The following is a 25,566-nucleotide window of genomic DNA, read 5'->3' on the forward strand; positions in this document are numbered from 1 at the left end:
TTCGCAGAAATATTGTGGCATGACGAACTTTTCCCACTGGGAAATCGCAATATCCTTGCCGCTGGCGCTGTTGTGTATGTAATTTATCGTACAACTTTTCTTAAAACGTCTCATTGCTTCGATTTTACAGATTTTACACGAGTTTGACGTACACACACATCGCCGCGCTGACATAAGCTCGTCCATCCTTGAGATCTGCCGCCGCACAAAGCATTCATCTCTTTGTTCATTCATTGCTGTGCACTCAATCGCTGCACAACACACACGCACACATACACACACATACCAGCAGACCACATCCTCATTCTGACTAACGAAATGCCCACAATTGGTGAAATAGTCGCCGCCGTCGTCTCGGTCGAGTTGGCGCAGTTCAAAGAAATTGAGACATCAACAACTTGTTGTTTGCTGGTGAACGGGTTGCACCGGCTGCAGCAACGGCAACTGGACGAACGATGCGGCATCTGCTTGCAACGATGGATTTCGCTGTTGCGCTTATTGTTTGCACTGTTTGTTTGTTTGCTGTTGTTGTTGTGTTGTTTTCGTCTGCACTTTGTTACAATTGCAGGTCGCTAAAATATATACCACCATTGTTGTTGTTGTGGTTTTTGTTGTAACTGTAATATTTGCTGTTGTCGGTGCCGCCTTATTGCACTTCACTTGTGGCATATGTTTGTTTATGCATGTGTGTGTCTGTGTGTGTGCATAATATGAGCCCATAAGCCTTCGCGATAAGCGTCCGCTGGTACACCAACTTACGATTTGTTCCTACTCATTTAATAATCCGAAAACTTTGATCCACTCAGACCGTTGCCTCAATCGATTCGCTACATTTTGAAGTTGTCCACGTAACTTTGCGTTATTTATTGCCAATCTGGAATATTTTACAAACCAATAAACGTCTAACGACATACCAGTACACCCATTCAACCCATACACACACAAACACATGCACACACATAAAGATTTCTACATATACATATGGACATACATATGTTGCCCAGTAATATGGACAACTTATTTTGCGGAAACCGAAACTCGTACTTCGAAATGTTGTTAGTGCCATCCATTGTAGCTTTCCTTTTGCCTGATTATGCTCGTCGTCATCGTTTGCGCGTTGAATTTATTACTTAAGACAGTTTTGTAATGAACACAGAAATTATAACCAACAAACACCAGCTTGATTACTTACATCGGCTAAGTGATGTGACTCCGATTGATGTGGGTTTATGTATTTGCCGTTATGAAGTGTTCTCAATTGGACGAGCGGTTAGAGCTTCACTAAATAGCCCGCAAAAACAGACCGGATGCGGAGTTTTTTTCGCGTTACGTCTTGAAGTTGGTCTTTGAAGTAAAGTAGAAACTAAAAAAAATGTTTATCTGATGTAGAATATAATATTGTATAATACTCGGCTGCTCAATTTCGAACTTTGAATGCAAATATTTCGATATGATGAGTGACCTGTAGAATTTGGCCTTTGTTCGTCGAGAGAGGACTGCACTTCTCAATTGCCTACTAAGTCCGAAGTAGCACCTTTTGGCATGAGTTTTTCTGCGTTGGATTTCGCCACTGACGTTGTTGTTGGTTTTAAAACTGATTCCAAGATAGACGAAATTATCAACGACTTCGAAGTTATGACTGTCAACAGTGACGTGGGAGCCAAGTCGCGAGTGCCAGGACTGTTTGCTTAATGACAGGATACATTTTGTCTTGCCCTCGGTCTCTATCTGATTCATTTGATCGTTTCCTTATCCAGTGTGGACAAAGCAGAACTAACACATATCATCGGCGTAGGCCAGCAGTCGTACACTCTTATAGAAAATTGTATCTTCTCTATTCAGATCTTTAGCTCGAATTATTTTTTTAAGCAGTAGATTGAAGATAGGTAGTCACCTTGTCTGAAACCTCGATCCTGACCGAGGTTTTGGTAATGCTCAACGGCTGTGTAGCCGTATTAGTTTTGCGGAGCATAAAGGCAGCTCCTTTTCCTTTTATGCTATGTGTCGAACCTCTTTTCACGGGTCTTCACGGAGTTGAAGTATATAGAGAATGTACATATAAGTATTTGAGAATATTCTTCGAATTTGATGTTGATGCGTCAAATAGTTTCAGTGTTATAAGTATACTTCAATGATTTTTTTATTATGTAGTGTAATCATCTGCCAAAGCTTTGAACACTGAAACGGTGAAGAACATTTCACCAAAACTGCTTGACCGACACCCGAGCTTCTTCTTAGTTATGTTTGTCATATGCTGTGAACTGTCGCAACAATATATAACCCATCAATTAGTCCGTCTTCATTTACAGATCGCCTAGTACTCAATTTAAGACAATCAACAGTAAAGATGATACCATCAAACCATTATCATTCTTCATTAGAGACTTTAAAGTATTCACGATCATCTCGAATTTTCTAAGCTAAAAAAAAATAGTCAAACCTTGCTGCATTGATTAACATTTTACCAAATCTCTTCAAACACTCGAAAACTCTAACCTAGAAGTTATAACTAAATTTTCGTGGAAAATGTTGATAGTATTAAAGCATCGAAAAATAAAGATACAGCCCACAATTTGGTGTGACCGGGTATGTGCACCTTAGTGAAATCGAGAATTCATATTTTCTTTAAAGAAGCAAAAATAAAATTGACGAATCTACAATTGAAAAAAACGCCACGTGATCCTCGGGAATTATTTGCAGTCTCAACAAGTCATGGTTCAGAACACGTACTGTTCTCTCATTCTCTTTTGAAAGCATAGTTGTATAGGTATGTTCATCGATTTTTTGTCACTGAGAGTTGAGCATCAGTGCTGTGGGTTGGCTATCTCAGAGTTGTGTTTTACTGTTCCTTGAATATTCGTGTACCGTTATGTTTAACAGAATTCCACGTACCATAAAGATATAATCTTTGTATGTAAACCTTCGTATGGAAGTCATCAGAATATATGTATACGTGAAGAGCTGCACAAGGATCGATTCTAGGTCCAGACTTGTAGAACATCAGCTACGATACTATACTAAAACTTGAAATACCTGTTGGACGAAATTGGAGCAGTAATTATAGCAAGAGACACAGAAGAAGCGCGAAGAAAGCTTAATCAGGCCGTGATACGGACGCATGCATGGCTCGACTGATACAATCTGCAGCTCGCTACCGGAAAAACAGAGCTACTACTGCTAACAAATAAGCACATACCCCTAGAAATAAGTATGCAAACGACTACGAATATTCTTAAGACACAAAAAGCAGTAAACAACCAAGGCGTAAGACTGGACCACATACTAACCTTCTGGGTACAAATCCAGCACGCCGCAGGAAAGGCAGTGAAAATCATCTCCAAACTCAGAATACTAATGGCCAACATAGGAGGCTTCAGCCAAGGACAGACAGAGAGAGTGAAAGACAACAATCAGCGCTCTGTTATATGGAGTTGAGATATGGGAAGATGTGCTTAAAAAGGGAAACCGGCGTAAGGTAGTGACAAGAGTGCACTGCACCCCAGCTCGAATAGTGTCAGGCGTTGCAATATTAGTTATAAGCGGTAATGCCCCAAATGACCTTCTGAAATACGAAAGGAAAAAGCTGTGGGAGCTAAAGAAAACATATGAAAATCACAAGAGCGCAATAGAACAAATAAATAAAGGTACAATAACAACATGGCAACGATGATGGGAGAATGAGAGTCGTAGCAGATGGACGGCCAGGCTAATAAAAGATCTAATCTTGTGAATAACCGATTTTTGCACAACCCAGCTGCTATCCGGTCACGGATACTTCAAAAAGTAACTCCCTAGAATGGCAAAAATCGATGAGCCGTCATGACTATACAACGACGCGACAAAAAACGACGCTGAACACACATTCTTTGAATGGGTGCGCTGGCAACGAGAATGCACCGCTGTAGAAGACCTGATTGGCCCACTAAACTAGAGGATTAACCAGAAATTCGCAGCGAGCTTGCTGCGCAGCAAAAAGTGGAACTTGATCACAGGTGCGTATCTAGATGTAAGTATCTCAATGAAAAAAAATGGAACACCCCCCTGAAGTAATACAAATGTGGTTCCAAGGTGGGCAACGGTTCCTTAGATGGGGGTTTTTAGTGACCTGTAACTGGCACATACAGTTGCTGTGCAAAAAACATATATTTTTTACTAAAATTTTTCGTTTTGAATCACTTCCGCTCCACTCCGCAAACTTAGCAAATTTCCGCCCACATTTTTTAAATCCATTCAACCCCATAACAACTTTCGAGAAAAACAAAAAAGCAGTTATTTATAATTTTTTCTTCAAAAAGGCTTTCACTTTTATTCTTTTCACTTATATTTAATATGATTTTGTAGTTTTATTCTTTAGTTTAATATTCTTATGTGCACGACTTGTTTTCTCTCTACTTACAAATTAACATAACTATTTAGGTATTTACGATTATTTATAGTTAAATAGTAGGTGTGTAGATGTACAGATTTTATTTAAATAATTTTTAGTGCTAATAATAAATTATAGTTTCCATTTGTTTTTTGTTTTTTGTTTTTGTAATTTTTATGGTTTTTTGTTAATGATTACAGGGACTTATTTGTTAGTTATTTGTTATGTGCGTATTTATTTACACACAATGAAATCTTTGATTACTATTCATAATATAATAATAATTACATAATTAATTTTAACAACATTTTGTTGTTATTAGCGTGTTTACATATGTAGATATTTACAGCTATTTAAGCGCTAGACTAACTAACTAATTAACGCTGTAGTTGTGTTGGTATTTACATAAATGTTACAAGTTTAGAGAATAATGTTTGTATTTCCGTTAATCAGTATTTGGATGTGTTTGTTGACTTTAAGATTTGCTATTTTTTATTTATTTTATATTTCCTTTAAACTTTTTTTTAAATTTTGTTTTCCTTTTTTATGTGGTTTTAGCTATTGATGCAAATTTAAAGTTTACTCAGCAGAAAATAATATATTTTTATTTTTTGTGATTTTTTTCGTCAAAGCTTTGTTTGCGCATACCTGTTGCTCATGATTTTGATATCTTTATGTGTTGTGAGTTAATGTGTGTTTAGTGTCAACATTTATGGTAGTGTTATTTACAGTTTTAGATTTCTTGCAATAAAATAACTATTTGTTGTTGGCTAATTTACTTTGGAATAGTTGTGATTCATTTTATTGCAGCTGTTTCAAGATTAGAGCCTTTTTTGAAATATTTCAGTTAATTACATACTTGATTTTGAATTTTTTTGTCTTGGCTTATTTCAGTATAAAATTTAAAACTTATAAGAAAATAGTTTACTGGAAAAAAACATAGAAATAGTAGTAAAAATATAATTAATGATCGAAAAAAAAATTTGGAGATTTTATGTTGGCAATAATTTAATTAGGTTGATAAAAAATTGAATGAAGTTTACAAAAAAATGAAATATAATCAATAAACATAAGGTATAAAATACAAATGCAAAACAATAAAAAAAATAATATGTAAAAATAAATAACAAAAAATTTTTCATGAAAAAAAAGAAATAAAAAAAAATTATAATAGTTTTAATCAAAAAATTAGTTTGTTTTAAATAATGTTTTAAAATCATTGCAAATTATTTTAAGTTTTCAAAAAAAAAAACAAAAATGACATAAAACAAAATATTAAAAAATTGTCATTAATTAAATATAGTATAAAATTATTTAAAAAACATATTAAAAAATAATCGTTTTTGCACCAAAAAATATAAAAGAAAATAAAAACAAAACAAAATTCTCAGAAAAAAACAATTTAAAAAAATTATATATAAAGGTAAAATATTAAAAAATTTCATTAATTAAAAAAATAAAACTATTTAAAAACATATTAATAATTATGGTTTATTTAGCAAAAAATATTTAAAAATATATTGAAAAAAATAATAATTTTCTGAGCAAAAAAAAATTATTTTAAAAATTCTTATAAAAAAAACATTATTTTAAAAATTATAATTTTTTATTATTTTTTATAATAATTTTTTAGAATAATAAATAAATATTTTATTTATAATTTTTTTAAACAATTTTTTTTGCTGAGAAAATTATTATTTTTTTTAATTTAATTTTTGTACTGAGAAATTTTTTTATTTTTTGTATATTTTTTTAATTTTTTTTTAATAAATATAATAATTTTTATATCTGTGAAACATTTTTATGCCTATAGCAACAATAAACAACGAAAAAATATTTACTTGAAATCAAAGTTAATTACAAAGCTTTTCTAAGTTAAGACAGATTGCTAATAAAATAAAAAAAAGATAAATAAGTAGACAAAATTCAAAAATTGCCAAAAAATATTTTTCAGTTTTTATATTAAAAAGGAAAAAATCATAATTAATAACCAAAATTTTTTAAAGAAAAATTTGAACATTTCAAATATATACATACATATATGTATATGTATGTAACTAAATAAAATTTAAAACTCAAAAAAATTTTACAAATACAATTTCAAACTCAATATAAACTAAACAAAATTATTGCCAAATAATATTTTTAAATTTTTTAGTTAATATAATTTATTAAAAAAAAAATGAATTTAATTACAAAATTTTTTAAAGAAAAATACGAATATTTTTTAAGTTAAATGGAAAAAATTAAAAAAATATGTATTTTCTAAATAAAATTTAAAACCAAAAACAAACTGTAAACAACCAAATTATTGCGTTTTAATATTTAAAAAAAAATTTTAACTAAATTACAATGAAAAAATCATAATTTTTAAAATCAAAAATAATCTTTAAACCACCAAATTATTGCCAGATAACATTTTTGAAATTTTTTAACCAATTTATAATAAAAAAATCATAATTTTTTCAACTAATTTACAATAATAAAAAACAAAAAAAATTATTGTTGAGTGAACTGATTTTGTGTGCCCTTTTTGGAAACTTTCGTGTTACTATATCCACTAAATAACCTAATTTTATTAATTCCACTTTACATAATTATGGATTTTTATACAATTCAAAATCTATTCTTTATATATATTTACAGTTACAATGTAAAATGCGCTAACATCACAGCAATTGGGGTAAGTTAAACTACGAATACGTAACTATAAATTATAAGCTATCAGCAAACAGTGGGCCATAAAATTTGCAACAACAAAAATTAGCTGCGAAATTTATACAGCAAACGCATATAATTTTAGAAAATTTTCAAAATTTTAGTGCGGCACACTTTTGAACTCTCACTGCGTATTATAGCTTCATACGAAATTTGCACGTTGCATTTCACAGAAAACCCACTGTCTAACTTAACTAATGAAAAGATTTGAAATGTATTATGTACGAACTGGGTCCAAGCTTTTAGTTGCCAAGTGTATGCACCGGAGAGCGTAATATGTGCTAGCCGCTTAGCTACTTATCCCAAATGCATTAGACTGGGATGAAAGTAGCCGGCCATCGCCCATTGCGCACCCGGTCCACCGCGTCCCAGCGCGGCCATTTTGATCTTCTCGATTTCGGCTTCTTGCAGACGTTTCGCCTTGGCGCGACGATTTTGAAACCAGATTTTCACTTGCGTTTCGGTTAGGCGCAGCGACGAGGAGAATTCAGCGCGCTCGGCTATGCTCAGATATTGCTTTTCGCGGAATTTCTTCTCCAACGAGAGCAGCTGTTGGGTGGTGAAGGGCGTGCGTGGCTTACGATTTGGCTTGTGTTTGCGCAGATTGCACTTGATGCGTGGCGGCTCATTGTTATCTGGTGGTAGAAGAAAAGAAGAAACGGTCGAAATTAGTTTTCAGATATTTTTTTGTGGTGAAATATATTAAAGTTTGAAAAGTTGTGGCATTGTTTGGTGTGTGAGAAGACAAAAATCATAAAATCTTGTATTTAATTTATAAAATTTTATATACAACAATGAAATATATTATATTTTTAAGCAATAATATACTTATATACAACAACAAAAAATGCTTTTATTTTCTAAGAACCCAAATTTATGTATAAATATATGTATATTGGGTAGTCAAAAAAGTATTTTCGCATTTTGTCCATAGATGCTGTTGCAGTCGTATATCTCCGGTGCTACCTATCACATTGTGTCATACCATGAAATGTTGGAAAGTTGGAGATCTCAAGTTTCATTTAGTCAAAATATTTGTTTGCTTATTTATTATTATAAATATAAAAAAGTAAGTTGAAATTTGATTAGAAATACGAAAAGACTTTTTCGACTACCAAATACTTTTCTTTACTTTTTCACTTATTCTTACTATTTCATACCATTTTATTACTGTAAAATGATTTTTCAAAATCTGCTTGGTTCATTGACCACCCAAAAGGTCGCCTTAAACTCTAGACCCACCTCGATTTCAAGCAATTAGCGCAAAAAAACCAAAAACTTATGCAAATTGTCGCAACACTTTGCATAAATTTGTCGCAGCTGCATGAAGAAACAACAACAACAACAAAATAGTATACACAAACAAATTTTTTTTTAGTTGAAGTCGCACACAGCAACTAAAACTGTCAACTTCACTTATAGTATTTATATTATATGCAACAAAAAAGCGCTTGGGCAGGAAAAAAAAGCACGAAATTGTAAATTGCTTAACAAATGAGCGCTGTCAACACTCAACATGCGCATACAAGTACAAACTATTCGAAACAATACTAAAAATAAGCAATCAATTACAATGGCAGCGGCAGCGGCAGTCAACAGCCGGCGGTACAGCGACGACAAACTGGCAAAAGCGGCGCAACTTGGCGACCGAACCGAGGGCACTACCAACTAACCGACAGACAGACAGACGTACAGACGGACAATTGTCAATTAAACACGAATAAATACTTTCGCTAATTAAAAATAAATTCAATTAAAACGATACGTGAACATGTTGAATTACTTTTGGAATTGCTAGTATTTCGCTATTGCTGTTGTTGTTACTATGCTTTTTTTTTGTTGCCAGTGTTGTGCGCTACTTTGTGGCGAAATTACAGTTTTCTTGCTGCTTTCATTACTGGCACGAGCGCGGCACATAAATATGCAAGTACACACACATATGCTCACAAACATATACATACATATATATGTTTGTATGTGTGGCATACAGTCAGCAAATAATAGCAGCAAAAGCGATATTTGCATATAATTGAAAATCAATTAGGCGATCGCTCGTTGACGGCAATGCGGCGTTGACAAAAGGTGCGCTGTCAGCGTTAGTTGTAAATATAATGAAAGCAAACAATAACAAAAACAAATTTTCGCTGCAAAAAAAAACTACAACAACAGTACAAATAATTGACAGCAACAATGAAATGGAATTATGCGCATTTAAGGCACATTTGAATTAACTTCATTGTTTGGACAACAGGGCGTATGAGTAACCTGCTTCGAAGGCGGCAAATACACTGAAGACTGCAGCTAAGCACAAAATAAATAAATCAATGCAATGTGGCAAGTGAATTTACGACGCATGTTGTTGCTTGCCACAGTTTTTTTCTGCTTGCCACAATAACAACATTTGCTTGCAACAACTACAACACTTGCTTGCAACAATTTTTGTGTGTTGTTTTGCTTGATTTTTTGTCGCATTTTTTGCACACCCTTTTTTTGGCGGCGCTCTTTCGCCACACCAAGCGCACTTAGTCGCTATTTAAGTGGCCAATAAATTTGCTGTCCAAATCATTTGTCACACGATGAGCTGAGTGACGTACACGAATACCGAATACAAGACGGCAAAGCGCAAACAAAGGCAGCGCGTAGACATTTGAGGAAAGCGGAACAAAGTTGCGCTTCAAGAAGTAAAGAAAAAAACCAAAAACAAAAAATAAAAAAAAAATAACAAAAATTTAAAAAAAAATTAAAAAAAATAAATAACTGAAGAAAACATATATATCGAAAGTATAAAAACAACAACAAAAATTTAAGCCCGTGAAATTTTAATTTGCACATTTTTTCTTTGCAAAACAGACAACAAAAAGGCGCATTAACGCCGCAATCTGCTGTTTCTACTTCTGCTTGCTTTGCCATTGTGTGACATTGATTTCACAGCAACAATGTGAGGCATGCCCATATTGGCGTGGCATCTTAATGCTAATGAAAACGTAATGCTAACAGGCAAGTAAATGCAACGCCAAATGATAGCCCGCCACTTGGTGGAAAGGTCGCTGCAGATGCTGCTACACGCCGGCTGGCTGACGGGCTGCCAGCGGGCAATTTTCATGTAAAACCACAGAGATGCGTCTGGAATGCGCTGCGGCATGCAGCAAATGGGGTCGCACGTAAATGATGAACAATTTAACATAAAAGTGGTGCTTGCGGCAGCAATCTTCGCGAAGATGCCAAGCGGTTGGCGAGCACAAGTGCGCATATTGCGCCCCAGTCAGTTTGTGGCATAAATTTATGGCTAAATTAAAGTACGAAAGTATGTATGTAAGTATATGATGCTGGAGTGATGTGAAGACTCCGTACTACAACCAAGGGTGACCGAAAATTGTTGAAATCAATCCAATAAATCAAATTTTCGAAATTAAAAAATTTTTAGCTTCTTTATGTTATTATCTAAATACCGGTATGTGCATAAATTATTAATATTTCTTCAATAAATAATTATATCACCGTATAAAATTTCAGAATTCTCAAGACTTTGATGTCAGTAGTGGATTTTTGCAAATATACTTGGCTTATATACATACATACACACACACGCATCGCTCATATACACTCCCTCCGAAATTCAAATATTTTTATTCCAATAACAAAAACTACAAAACCGCAAGAACAATGCCGCACTCAATAAATCAAGTGGAAAGTGAACTGAAAATGAGGAGGAACATTTTAATTTTATGCACAATTTCGTTGCTTGAATGCGTGGCGTAGCGGTAATTGTTTATTGTTGTTGCTTCAACGTAGTTTCCTTTGTATTTTTGGAGTGCGCGTATTTCGAGTTTATATTCTGGTATATGACAAAAAAATTTGGCATTTAAAAACTACAAATTTAAAGTCTTTTTAGTGTACATACATACAAACAAATATGTCTGCGCGTGTTAAAATGCTTGAAATGCCACTCAATTCTTATAAAAAATATTAAAAATATTTTTGTTTTTGAAATTTGGTTCATAAGCCAAGCAATTCTTTCCAGTGTATTTTTATGATTTTTTTTCAATTTTTGTTTTTAATTTTTGTTGCATTTTTAATTGCATAACTTTCGAAATGCCTTAAACATTGTTTTTTGGCATTTTTTCAGCTCAGCATTCTGCATTTTCCGCTGTCATTGTTGCGTCTTTTTGTTATGTTTTAATTAAACGTTGAATTTGTAAATTGGAATGCAAACGAGCGTGTAGCGTGAGCAAAGTGCTGTGCGGTAGAGCGCGACTATATTAAACAAAATGACAGAAACAATAAAGCACATGGCGTAAAATAAAACAAAAAAAAAGTAAGAAAAAATCGAAAAGAAGGATTTGGAGAGTAATTGTTTCAGAATATGGTTAAAAAAATTTCAAGTTGAAATAAAATAAAGTAAAATGAAATAAAATTCAATTAAATGAAGTAAAAAAAATTTAATTAAAATGAAATAAAATAAATACACAAAAAAAAAAAATTAAAAAAACGCCAAAAAGTCGGAAATAAAATTTCCAAAAATTTGAATATAAATTTTTTACAGGAAATTCCTGAACATGGTTAAAAATATTCTAAATTGAAATAAAATAAATTAAATACACAAAAAAAAAAAATAAAAAACCGTAAAAAGTCGGAAATAAAAATTGCAAAAATTTAAATATTGAGTTTTGAAAGTAATTGTTCCAGAATATGTTTAAAAACGTCTAAATTTAAATAAAATAAAAACATAAAATTGAATTAAATTGAAAATAAAAAAATAAAACAAAAAGTGACAAAATTATATATTTGAATAACATTTTTAGACCAATTTTTTCATGGAACAAAATTAATAAGATAAAAACTGTTAAGAAAAAAATAATTAAAATCTCAAAAAAAGAATTACCAAATCTTAAATATGTATAGAATTTTAAGGTGCAATAAAATGAGATAATGAAATAAAACGAACTAAAACTAAATTGATGTTGAAAAAAAATTTGCGTTGATAAAATTTTTGTAAAAAAAAATAGTTGGAGTTTTTAAAATTCGATATCGAAAGCAGTTTTGTTAATGACATAAAGCTGAATAGAAATTAGAAATAATAAATTTAAATTTTATTTTTTTTTAATTATTTTATCAAATCGAATATTGCAGTTTAAAAAATATTTACTTATTTTTAATTAAAAAATAAATATTTGCTTCAAATAAATTTATTTCCAAATTAATTAGATTTAAAGAATTAAAAAAAAATATTGTTTTCTACCTGTGTGGATTGCTAATGTCATATGAATGGGCAAAATATTAAAAATATATACAACAATATTTTTTCTAAGAAAAAATGTGTTATTCATAACAATTTATTTTATATAACCAATAAACAATTTAGATATTATATTTTACAAAAAAAAATCTTATGAATAAATATTTATAATATTTTATTTTTTATAATTCAGAAAATTTTTAACAATTTTTTTCTACAAAAATTACAAACTTTTTTATTCCTCTTCAAAGTTTTCGTAAAGAATTAAGAAAATTTTATGAAATATATTAATAACAATTTTTTTATATAATTAATAAAAATTTACATATCGTTTTTTTACAAAAAACAAAAACAAAATATTTATAAAAAAATAGTTTAAATATTTTATATTCTGTAATTAAATTAAATTTTTTTATAAAAAATGTTAAGTTTTTCACTTCTCTTCAATGTTCGCATAAAGACCAACTCTTCCAACAAATCCATCAAACTACTTAAATACCACGCAGGCGCACAAAATAAAATGTTCATGTATTTCCAAGCATTTAAATGCACTTGTTTAGCTACATACACACGCATACATATTCGTATATATAGTATATATGTATGTATGTATTTAGGCATGTAAATTGTCTTTGATTATAAGAGAGGGAAAAATATGCATAAATAATTCCCAATTTATCGCTGCTTGCGGGCTCCAATTGCACATATGCCTGCATGTATGTTTGTCTGAAGAAGTGGCTATATGTGTGTGTGTTTGTTTGTCATTGCAGCGCACAAAAATATTTATTCTTGGAAGCAGCGATGCGATGTCAAACGAGTGCATGTACCATTTCGATATTTCAACTTTAACTTGCTGCGGTTTGCCACTTAATTGTCTGATGCTACATGTGTTCTCCTACGTTGCAATGAATGCCAACACAAGCAGCAATTTAATTGTCAATTAATTAAGCCACACCAGCCATTAAATCGAAATCTTAACTTTTAGTTGTCACAAGTCCCTAAAGAGGAGTGCAACTCCACACCTACATATACATATGTACACACATACATATGTATGTGTATTTATATGAAGTTATATGGTGCGTGTGTGTGTGGAATTGTGCCATGTGTGTTTATGTGTGGGTAAGTGTGCATACACTTGTTTATTGTTAACCCAGCAATGCGAAAATTTAAAGATTTTTAAATGGAGTTGAGTTGGGGTGTATTCAGTTGCGAAGAGAAAATGTGTTTTTTGTACATTTTTTTTTCTTGGAAAAGCATTTTCTTTAAAAAATAAATAAAAATATGCATTTTTAGAAAATTAAATGGAGTTCAATAATCGTTGATTAATTTTGAGAAATTTTGTAATATATTAATTCCGTAGCCGATCTCCAAGAGCACCTTCGAAAAGAGTTAGCTGGTGATCAGGAAGACTTTTGCTGCATGAAATCAACTCGAAACCGAAATTCAAGGGAATCTCTTAGGTGACTGCAGAAACGCTTTTTTCGAAGAACCAAATTGAAGTTATATACCACCGCTCTAGCGCATAAAATATTGGGTAGTCGAAAAAGTATTTTCATATATAAATATAAAAAAAAATTAGTTAAATTTTGATTAGAAATACGAAAAGACTTTTTCGACTATCGGTCAAATATTTCTCCAGCATGGCATTGAAATTTAAGCAATAAAAAAAATTTTAAATAATAAACTTTTGAAAAAAATCCTTTCCATAGACATCGCACGCTTCCAAAGTTTTCGCTTACTGGGTTACCCACTGAATGGTGAAGTATTTGTGGGGAAAAGATGCGCCAGCGACCTGCTGGCTGCCTTCAGGAATGTCATTGCTTGCTGTTCATATTCTGTTGTTGCTGTTGTTGTTGTTGCTATTATTATTATTATTGTTACTATTGTAGTTGATTGTTTTAGTTGTTGTCGTCGCCTTTGTCACACGGCTGTCACGTCATGTTATCGTCATAACGTAATCAAATGAATGTCATCAAAGCTGTGAGCGTGAGCACGGCGAGCAAGTAGAGGTGGGGAGCGGTAGGTGTGTGTAGTGAGAATGTTGCCATGCAATGAGGTGACCGCAGGTAACGCTCACCAGCACCAGCAGGAGCAGCAGTTAAAGCGCAGTCAGTTGCCGCGTTGCATTTCCAGAGGCATTTGTTGTTGTTGTGGCCACGTTAACGACACATTGTTGTTGTTTCGTTGGGTTGATTGTGTGCGCAACGCTTGTCAATTCTTGGAAATTGAAATCAACGCAGCGACAGCAGCTTCCACATTCAAATTGCTGGGCTCATTTGTGTACATTTCAATTCGATCACACACACACATACACATACATGCATATACTACATACATACATATACTTATATCAGATCGATATACATGCATATACATATGTACATTGAAAAAAAACGAAACGTGGCTTAATTGTTGCCTCATTTGCTTGTTGTTGTATTTTATAGTCTACATTGTTGTTGTTGTGGCACAGAGACAAACAGCTAACTACATACATGACAATAACAACAAGCACAATAAAAACGCTGATAATAATAATAAACTTAACTGCCAAGTAGAGGACGACAAAAAACAAAAACTAAAATAAAAACAACAACAACAACAACAATCGAAAAGTGGCGCACGAGACCCGCAGCATTGCTGCAAGGTGCTCGAGAGCTATATGAGCTGCACATATAACTATTTATATATGTAAATGTGTATATGCGTCTGGTGGGAATCACGTGTGCGCAGGCGCTGATGCTGCTGGGCATGCGCGTCGCAGCCTCGCAGGTGTGTCGCCGCGCCAAGTCGCTCTAAGCGCTAAACAGCCAGACTTGACGGCGAGCGCTGTTGAGCTCATGGCTTGGAAGCAAGAATTAATTGAAAAACCTTGCTACATACATACATACATGTACCTATGTATGTACGTGTGATCGCAGCAACAGCGCGTCCCAGCAGCATTATGGGGCCATTAAGTAATTAGTGTGACATGTCAAAGTTACGTTTGCAGCGTCGTTGTGTTCTCGCTTTAATATGAATTTAATTAAAACAAAAACAGCACAGCGGACAGGTTGTGTGTGTCGTTTAATATTTATGTATGCACACACGCACACACACATATACAAGCGATCGCTACAACCGTCGCAACGAGCCGCATTTGTTTATTGAGACAGTATTTGGTGTAGTCGAAGAGTTAAAGAGCCGAGACATTTAAAGCCACGAAACAATGGAGGCAGCCAACGGATGAAGAGACCAAAGTCACACACACACACCGCTGAATAACAACAACAATTCACAAAACAAGCTAAACATAAGCAAAATGCTTTAAGAAATTCTGTAACAGGTTTCCCGTTCACAGCTTCGAGCGATTTTATTGAGACAAATAAAAATGATGGAATAAAAAACGAAAACAAAAGCAACAAACTGCCTACAAACAATTCGGAAATGATTATGGCTGATAGTTAGTGGCTCATTTACGGGCTCAACAGCAGTTGAGTTGAAGGAAAACGATATATTTATAAGCGACTGTGGTTTGGTGTAGCGGTAAAAAACATTTGGTCAACGAAAAGTGAACTGGTACCGTTGGGAGCGGAATAAGATGCTGTTAGAGTTGGCAGAATATGGAAACAATATGAAAAAAATTAAAGTAGTAAATGGTATTAAAGTAGCAAAAATTAACTTTTCATAAAAATTTTTGGACTAGTTGCGTACTGGTTGTTTATGAACTACTTTCGAAGTAATTAAAGTCTATATAAGATGTCATTCACCATTAAAGGTACATTTTGTGTTTGTTTTTAAAGAACTATTTTCGGACTAGTTTCAAGCTGGTTTTTAATGAACTACTTTCGAACTAGTTTCCGAACTAGTTAGTATGTATATTGGCTGTTACTCACCATTAAAGGCATTACATTTTTTATTAGCACGTTTTCCAAACAATATTTTCGGACTAGTTACGAACTAGTTTTCGTATTATTATTAACTAGTACCAAACTCTACTCTTTTGAACAAAAGATATTTATAATTTCAGTGCCACTAATTCTGAATGTGTATTTTTTAAGACCACTTTCAGTCTAGTTACTTGTAAGTTGGTTGGTAGTAAAACTATGTTGAAGAAAGTATAACTGTAAACAAGTTTCAATTTGCAATTTTTTGAACAAAAATATTTTTGATTTTTGCACTTTTATTCATTAATTTTGAATTTGAATTTTTTAAGACCAATTTAAGACTGGTTACTTGTAAGTTGGTTGTAACACTGTATTGAAGAAGGTCTAACTGTAAACTATTTTCAAACTGCACTCTTTTGAATAAAAATATTTTTGATTTGTGCACTTTTATTCACTTATTTTGAATGTGTACTTTTAGGACTAGTTTCAGACTAGTTACTTATAAGTTTATAGTAAAACTTTTAAACAAATATATTTCTGATTTTAGCACTTTTATTCACTAATTTTGAATTTGTATTTTTTAGAACCAGTTTCAGGCTAGTTACTTGTATGTTAGTAATAAAATTATGTGGAGGATGTTTTACAGTTATGTCATCCTCCAACTGTCGTAAAAACTACTTTTTTATAGAATTATTTGTTTTTCTCCCTTATAACTTACTGCTGGGTATTCATTTTGCTGCTCACAAATCTACCTTTATGTATAACTGAATATCATCTCCCCCAAAAAAGTAAACAAATAAATAAAATACAATTTAGAGTGTGCCACGACAGCAACAATAACAACAACGTAGCGTATAACTAGATAAAGCCTGAACAAACATTTTAAAAAATAGAAGCTACACTAAAGATCATTACAAGAACAAACACAAACAAAAGCGAGTGCACATAATTTACGAAAAGCAGAAATAAACAAAACCAGAAAAGTAAAAAAAAAGCAAAAATCAAGCGCTAATAAGATCGACAATGGGTAAAATAATATTTATGAAACTGGGCGATTACTTGAAAATTAAAATTTTCGAAAAGGGTTTTTAGCCAGAAAATGTCATTTACGAGCATTGACAACATAAATATGAATGAATTAAATACCAACATGCAGTGGGGCAGGTAAAAAGGTTGTAGAAAAGGGTGAACAGAGATATTTTAGGTTTTAGGGCTTCTCTATGGGCTGGTTCCCATTGTTTTGCAGATTGAACAGTTAAGTTTGATTGTACGCGCTTAATTTGGTGGCTTTGTAGTGTGGTGATTTATAGTAATGTGTGGGAATATTGCCGTTGTTTGGAAGTAAAAAAATTCAAGAAGAGAAAAAATAAAAAAAAAAATAAAAATTTAATGAAAAAATCAAAAAAAGAAATAATTAATAAAAAGAAATAAATAAAATAAAATAAAATAAAATAAAAATAAAAAAGAACATAAATAAAAAAATTAAAAAAAAAATTAAAAAAAAATAATAAAAAATTAAGAAAGTAGGAAAGCGAGACAACCAAAATATTTTTGGTCATAACTTTTTCGGCTCATAAATTAAGTGCTCAATTTGTAGGCTTACAAATTATATATGCATAAATAGGCGTTGATTTTTTCATGCTTTATAAACTATGAGCTCATATTATATTTCAAGCGGGCATATTATTGTATGTTATTTATGAAGTGGCTTATAAATATTCGCTTATTAATAAAAATTTATTAATTTTCTTCATAAATTGAGGCAAAATTAAAAATTTGTAAGATGAGTTGGGAGTTAAGGCGTGTCATTAAATGTAGAAACAATGGTGAGACCTATAAAATTTAATTATTATGTTATTTATTAATGAAAATAATAAATAAAAAAATAAAAAGTAAAATATTAATAAAATAATAAATAAAAATTAAAAAAATTAATATAATAATAAATAATAATAAATAATATTTAAAAAAATTTAAGAAATGTATATATAAATAAATATACATATATATATATACATATATGTATATATATACATATATAAAGATGTACAAGTTAAAGTTTTTAAATTTAGTAAAAATTTTGCAGAATAAATATACGGAATTAAAAATTGTATGCAATTTTAAAATATTTCTCTGCAAACATTTTTTCACCGTGAAACCGCTTAAATTATTTTCTTACAAAAAAATAAAAATAAAATTCAATTTATTTTTCACTAAAATATTTTTAAGTCTCTAAAATATTTTTTGTATTATTATGGCGGTTAAAAATATTCAAAAATATTTTTTTTTACTATTAAGGCGATCCAAAATAATCGACAAATACATACATATCGTCACATAAAATGCAAAATAACGTAACATCACTTCTTATAAGTTTACAAGTGAAGCTAAAACGCTATAATAGAAATCACTCATATTGAAACAAAATGTGTGTTTTGGTTATAAAATGGTTATGTATTGCTTATATATTGGTTATGGATTGGTTATGTATTGGTTACATATTGGTTATATTGGACAGCGGAAGCGTTAAAGTTTATGAAACATACATACGTGAATCGTTATCAATAAAAAACCCAATTTCGAATTTTTCGAACATACGTTGTTTTTGCATTTGAAGTGACAATATGTTTTTCTTTAACATTATTAAGTTATTTAATCAACTTCTGTTAGTAGAAAAATTTAACAGACTCGAATTCAGGCAAAAATTTCAATAAAAATGTTTAAATTGCGACGGAAAACTGTTAAAAAGTGTTACGAACGTTTTTATATGTATATGCATAAAAGCATTGAGATGCCTGTTTGTATTACATATACATATATACATACATATGTATCTCAACTCATAAGTCAAGATTCCCCCACCATACCTTTCACATGTGCGTCCGTAAGTCCATTCGCTTATCGGCAATGAAAATATTTTGACATGTTAATGAAAGGTGAAGCAAAAAATGGCAAACGCCCTTTTTATGGGCACAGTTATGTATCACACACACATACACATATGCATAGCGCCACATATCAAAACGAACAAATCAATTGTTTATGAGGCGGACAGCGCTACACACCACACACACACACATGCATTAATTATACTAACCATATACACGTGTGTGTGTGTGTGTGCGAATGCGCGTATAGCTTGCACCATTTTATGGTCAAGAAGTGTGTGCGCCATAAGAAAGCCAACGAAATGGAGCAAAATTCCAACAAAAAAAATGAGGAAATCATTAAAAATGAAGAGAGAAAAACGCAAAAATAAAAGCAAAACAAAAACAAAGTGGGCACTAAAGCTGCAAAGTAAATGAATTAAACCACCAAGTGAGACAGAGTAAGAACTCAAGTGCGCCAAATGGCTGTGGCAAGGCAGTCGTGGAGCTGTTTGGTGTTTGTGGAACATTAATTAGCCAATGTAATGACGTAAAAGCAATAAAATACCAACACGCAGGCATTTATGCCACAACAGCAACAGCAACAACAACAACAATAACAGCGACAACTATATAGCGCAAATATGCAACTGCAACGGCGACACACGCACAGATGTATACTGTAAGTATGTGGCAAGAATCGCAAGGATTAGCTGGCATGTGTGTGCTTGCGACAACAACAACAATAACAAATAATTATAGCAAAATGTCAACAATTGCGGGTCCTGCACGCGAGCAACTGCAACAACAACAACAATAAATGTCACAACAACAAACCCAACAACAACAACATTTACAGTAAAGTGGCCTGCTACTGGGGAGGCGAGCAGCTGGCTGCCAGGCAATTGCTAAGCAATTTGTTGTTGTTTTTGTTGCTGTTGCTATTATTGCCGCCGCTGTGCATGTGCATGCAACAGCAATGAAGTGCATTTTTAATCGCCAATGGCTAAGCGAAAAGTCAACACAAACGACCAAACAAGATATCGTGTTCACGCGCATTCAGCGGCAATCAGTGGCGAGCGGCAATGGCTGCGCGGTGGCCGACAAACTGGCGCATCGCAGCCTACGCAGTCGCGCGTCGACTCAGTGCGAGGCATATACAACACAAACACACACACACACATAGCTGCAACTTTATACCCGCATACGGCATGTTGCACGTAAAAATGCCGACACGCCGAGCGCGCGTATGGGACTGTGGCGGCGGCCGCCGGTAGCGGGGCCGTCAACGCGCATAGAAAGGCATGAGTGGCGCGGCGTGTCGAAGAAATAGTTGCGCCTTCGCAATTTTAAGCATTTCTGCATGCCACAACAACAGCCACCAGGCAGCCAGACGCCCAGCCGGTTGCCCAAGCAAGTTGGCGAAGCACCAGGCAGCAGGGCGGCGAGGCAGCGCGGCAGTCAGACATTCAGGGAAGTCCAAAAACGGCTCGAAATTAATACGTTTGCGTGTTCGGCGTGGTTGTGCTGGGAACGAGTGCGTGCAGGCAATTTAAGCGCTTGCTGGCTTTGGCCGGCTGACTGGCTGCTGCACGGTAGCAAGCAGCCAGTTGCATCATTGCAACCAGCATCTGTTGCCGTAGGCCGTTTGCCAGCGCAGCTCACACGTTCTCAACTGCCTCATACATACATACTCACATATGTATATGTGTTGTTGCGTGGCATTTGTTGTTGCGAGGCTTATGTGCCCACAACGCGTTAAATGGTATCAGCGTATCGGCGATCACAACAAATGCATTCATGTATTTTTATCTCTTAGCCGGCGATTATGACATGTTGAAGTTAAATATGCTAATTTCATTACAACTGCGCTGATTGTTGCTCGTTTGCATGCTGCTGCTGATGCTGCCTGCCTGCGCCGCACCTCTTTCTTCTGCGCTTCTGCGCTGCTCATGGCATCGCTGCCATGCATTAACACTTTAATGTCGTTTTGTGACAGTTATTAACGCCTCCAGTGTGCATGTTCATACACACGCGCATGTGTGTATATGTGTGCGTGCGTGTGCATCCATATATGCCACAACTGCTGTGGCAAGTTTAGTTAAGCGGCCGTTGGCGCATGCAGTGCAGCTTGCAAAAGGAGCGAATGCCAGTTAACGCAAAGCAACTTGAAAGAGAAAATTAACAGGATTTTTTCGAAAGTTTTTTTATTCTTTCTAAGTAGATATACATTTTTTAATAACATTTTTTTAGTTGATTTTTTTTGAATATTTTTTATACCTTATATTTGAGAAAGGAATTTAATTTCTCTTTCTAATACGAAAATTTATCGCACATGCATGAAAAAGGGGTTCGGCAAGGCTGCTTGCTGCCATAAAACTTGATTGATTGGTGTGTCTGTCGACTGGTGGTAGCAAAGCGCGTAATTGATGACAGTTTATGAAGATATGCAAAATTTGAATATGAACCTTAGAACCTGTTTGCTTGATAGCTGTGTATATGCATGTATGCAAATTTTTTAGTTTCATTAAAATGAGTTTATATACTGGATAGTCGAAAAAGTATTTTCGTATTTTTTTAGTTAAATGAAGCTTAAAATATCAGCTTGCCAACACTATTTTGTATGACACAATGTGATTGTTAGCACTGCAGATATACGATTGCAACAACGTATATTGACAAAATACGAAAAGACTTTTTCGACTACCAATAATATGATGGTTTATTTAAAAAAGTTTCAACAATAAAATATATTTATATATTTTAAAAATATGTTAAAAAAATTTATCAATTTCGAAAATCGATTTCTTAGATTAGGGACAAAATGTTTTGCGTTTTTTCTTTTTTATATACTACTCTGGTCAAAAAATAGTAAGACTTTTTATTGAAATTTCGCGCGAAAATCCATTCGTTGAAAAATTTGTTTTCTAGGTTGGTGATATCTGCGCCAAGTGACTCATCAAAATAATCATTAATGTTTAGTATACGCTTGACTTTCTGAAATACATAAAGTGCATTCGGCGATTTTTATGATGAGTGAAGTTATTCAACAAAGAAGTTCCTCTAAATTTGGTGTGCGGAATCAAATTTCTGGTGCCGAAACATTCAGAATGTTGGAAAAGGTCTAAATTATTCAAAGAGTGTCGAGAACATGTTGACGACGAACCACGTCCAGGACGGCCATCAATATTAACTTATAATCAACACGTCAATAAAATAAAAGAATTGGTGCTTCAGAATCAACGATTAATAGTCAGAGACCTTATTGGCTTCGTTGGAATATTGGAGGGATCACTGAAAACCATTTTGAAAGATCATTTGGGCCTAAAAAATGAGAAAACGCAATTGATTCTATGCTTACGGCTTGGAAACAAATGATTAATCAGCGAAATATCGTGGCTAAGGTGAGCCGAAGCCGAAAAACCTCCTCAAAGCGGGTCAAAAATCAAGATTATGTTGACAGTTTTCTTCGATTATCGATGTGTGGTACACTCCGAATTCTTGCAACCAATATCGTGCCGTAACCACCGTATTCGCCTGATTTAGCTCCGTGTGACTTTTGGCTATTCAGCAAACTCAAATGACCGCTCCATTGAACACATATTTTAAGAATAAACGGTAAATTATTGAAGAAAAAATTACTTTTTTTTTTCATGGATAACACGTAAGTAAAAAGAAAATTTCGACTAGAAGATATTGTCGATGCATTTAGTCGGTGGTGGCGTTTAAAGAAGAGGTCAATTTTATATAAAATTTTGGTAGATTTTGGCCTGCCAAGTTTGTTGTATAATCAGTTCAAAAACTGGTAGGTCATTATAAGAAGATTTACACATATAGTAGATCATGCAAAATTTGATAGTTTTTCTCGCAACATTTGTCTCCGACTAATCGCCCAAGCATATTCGAAAATGTAGTTTTGAGTAAAAAGTCCGTAAAGATCAACTGAAAACGTGATTTCAACGATCAACGTGATACAAGGAATAATAATGCGATCAATTGAAGGATCAACGCGATAAGTTACATCAGAATGTTGAATTTCTTCAGAGAAAGGTGCTGTTCTACGATTGCTTTCCGATATTACTTAAAGAACAAACGTACGTAGTAGAAGACAAGATAACTTATTTATTGAAAAGATTTCAAAATGAAGCATCAGTTCGAGAATTCATCGGTATTTCATTCAAACAATTCATCAATATTATATACAAATTATTTTGGCATCCTCTCTCAGGTGCATATGTGGCCACATATGGCTAATTGAACTGAGCGGCTACACTTTAAAGCCCTGTAACTGAAAAATTTATTGAAATAATCATGCAAAATTGTAGTTGTTATATTAGTAAGTATACACTGTAGAACTATGCAAAAATAAAAAAAAAAATATTTTTTCGAAATTTCAAACTAGGTGTGTCCACTTCAACACTTGATATAAGCAAACTCATAGTTTTTTGATATAAAAATAATTTGTATTTTCTTTTCCTAAAAAAAACTGAAAATAATCTAGCCTATAAAATTTGCTTAAGTTGTATCCATATAAAAAATGTCCTTATAACCTCAAAATTCAGGAAATAAAACATAAAATATATTAAAAAAAGTTTTTCAAAAATAATTCCGAGACTGTTAATGCATTTTTACGCCTTTTTGAATAAATTTTTATATACAGCATAACTACGAATTAACGTCTAAATTTTTTAATTAACTATTTAACCCTTTGCCGCCTATTTAACGGCACATTCGTATGTATTAGTTGTAAGTAAAGTCAAACTCATTAAAATCGCTGGCGTTTAAATTTCCATTAAAATTAATTTCTGCAATTTTAAAATTAATTTGTGAGACAATCACACGCGAATCACTCACCGCACACACACACATGCACACACAGCGGTAATTTTTCCATTAACCGTAAATCAAAACAAAAAACAGCAAAAAATAGCGAGAAAAAAAACGTTTAATTACACATTAACGAAAGGCAGCCGAGCCGACTGACGCACGAACAACGTTTAGCGGTGAATTGACTTTTGTGGCGCATACCACAGATTAACTCACATTAATTGCCACAAAACTATTTGTAAGCAAAAGTTGTATGCACAAATGCAGCGGCGATTTATAGTAAACGCGTGTGTTTGTATGTGTGTTTGTGTGGGGGCAAATTAAATATGTGCAATAAATACATGTGTAATTAAATGGCAAAACAATTAAGCAATAGTTACACAGCTTTAGTTTTTGTCGTGACAAGCTTGTGCAGCACAAAAACTGCAACAACAACAACTACAACAAAAAGCAAGAGGAGCACTGGGTGTCGCATTGCTGGCAAATGTAAGCGAGCAATAATTGACATATTAGGCACTGGTGGGCCGTATAGCTATGTACAATGACAACAACAACAACAAAAGTAACAACAAAAACAACAACAAAAGTAACAACAACAAAAACAGCACTACCAAAAACAACAACATCAAAAAACAGCACCACCACTAAAAACAACAGCAACAACAACAACTAGACATGGCAATTAACAGCCGTCGGCGGTTAGAAAACGAAATTCGCCAGCGCTATGTGTGCACTTACGTGCAACATGACAAATTTGGTATTAATTAAAAAAGCAGCGAAGTTATGACATCTCGCAACAACAACAACAACAGCAACAGCAGTAAAAACTGCAATTCGTGCATTGCATGCGATCGATCAGTTGCCACAATTGGCGACAATTGTAACATAAAAACATGTGTTTGTATGTGCATATCATATCATGTGGCAAGCACATGAATATTTTGGTGGCAGGCTGCCTGCATGATACCAATATCAATAGCTGATAGCCGGCGATCCGCGTTTTGCCATGTGGAGCTTACATACATATCTACTGTTATGTAAGCGACATTTCTATACATAAGTACATATATACATATACATATGTGTGTATATGCCTATATATATTTATATGTATGTATAGTATGTATGTATATAGTGAGTGATATACATACATATATATTTAATATACATATACATACTTATATAGTTAGTTACAAGTTTCTCTGGTCAGCTAAGGTCTGCTATTGTTTTTACTGTTGCCGCCGCTCAGCGCCAATTATGGTATATATTTGTTGCATGCCACCATTGGAGTGATGGACTGACTGCGGCAGCTGAGCACATAATTGCAGGTTGGTGGGCTTGCAAAATAGCCAAATGAGGTGCGCTAATATAACGCTGTTTGTTGTAAAACAATGCAACAACAACAACAACAACAACAATAATAACAGCAAGAACAACAAAAACATAAGGCAAAACATTGTGTACTAAAACAACAATAAACACAACAACAAATAATTACAAGGGAAAAAGAAATAATTCAGCTACACCAGCAACAATTATGCAGCATGTTAATGGCATATAAAATGGTTGGCTTGCAAAAGGCTTTAATTAAAAGCTAATTGCGAGCAATTTGCAGCGCAATCCGACTCATTTTCCAGAAACTTTTCCACACTTAACACAACAACAACAACAAGTACAAAAAATAAC

General features: G+C 33.3%; 1 protein-coding gene across 1 annotated transcript in view; it reads right to left on the reverse strand.

Moving 5' to 3' along the window:
• Positions 1–6,896: 6,896 nt before the first annotated feature.
• LOC120781424 (muscle segmentation homeobox) overlaps positions 6,897–25,566 on the reverse strand; it is a 35,291-nt gene continuing 16,621 nt past the window's right edge. Inside the window, exon 2 of the mRNA XM_040113647.1 lies at positions 6,897–7,719. Coding sequence (XP_039969581.1) covers positions 7,382–7,719 — 338 coding nt within the window. The 3' untranslated portion in view covers positions 6,897–7,381. The remainder of the gene's footprint in view (positions 7,720–25,566) is intronic.

This window comes from Bactrocera tryoni, chromosome 1, assembly GCF_016617805.1.
Source record: "Bactrocera tryoni isolate S06 chromosome 1, CSIRO_BtryS06_freeze2, whole genome shotgun sequence".
Lineage (NCBI taxonomy): Eukaryota > Metazoa > Arthropoda > Insecta > Diptera > Tephritidae > Bactrocera > Bactrocera tryoni.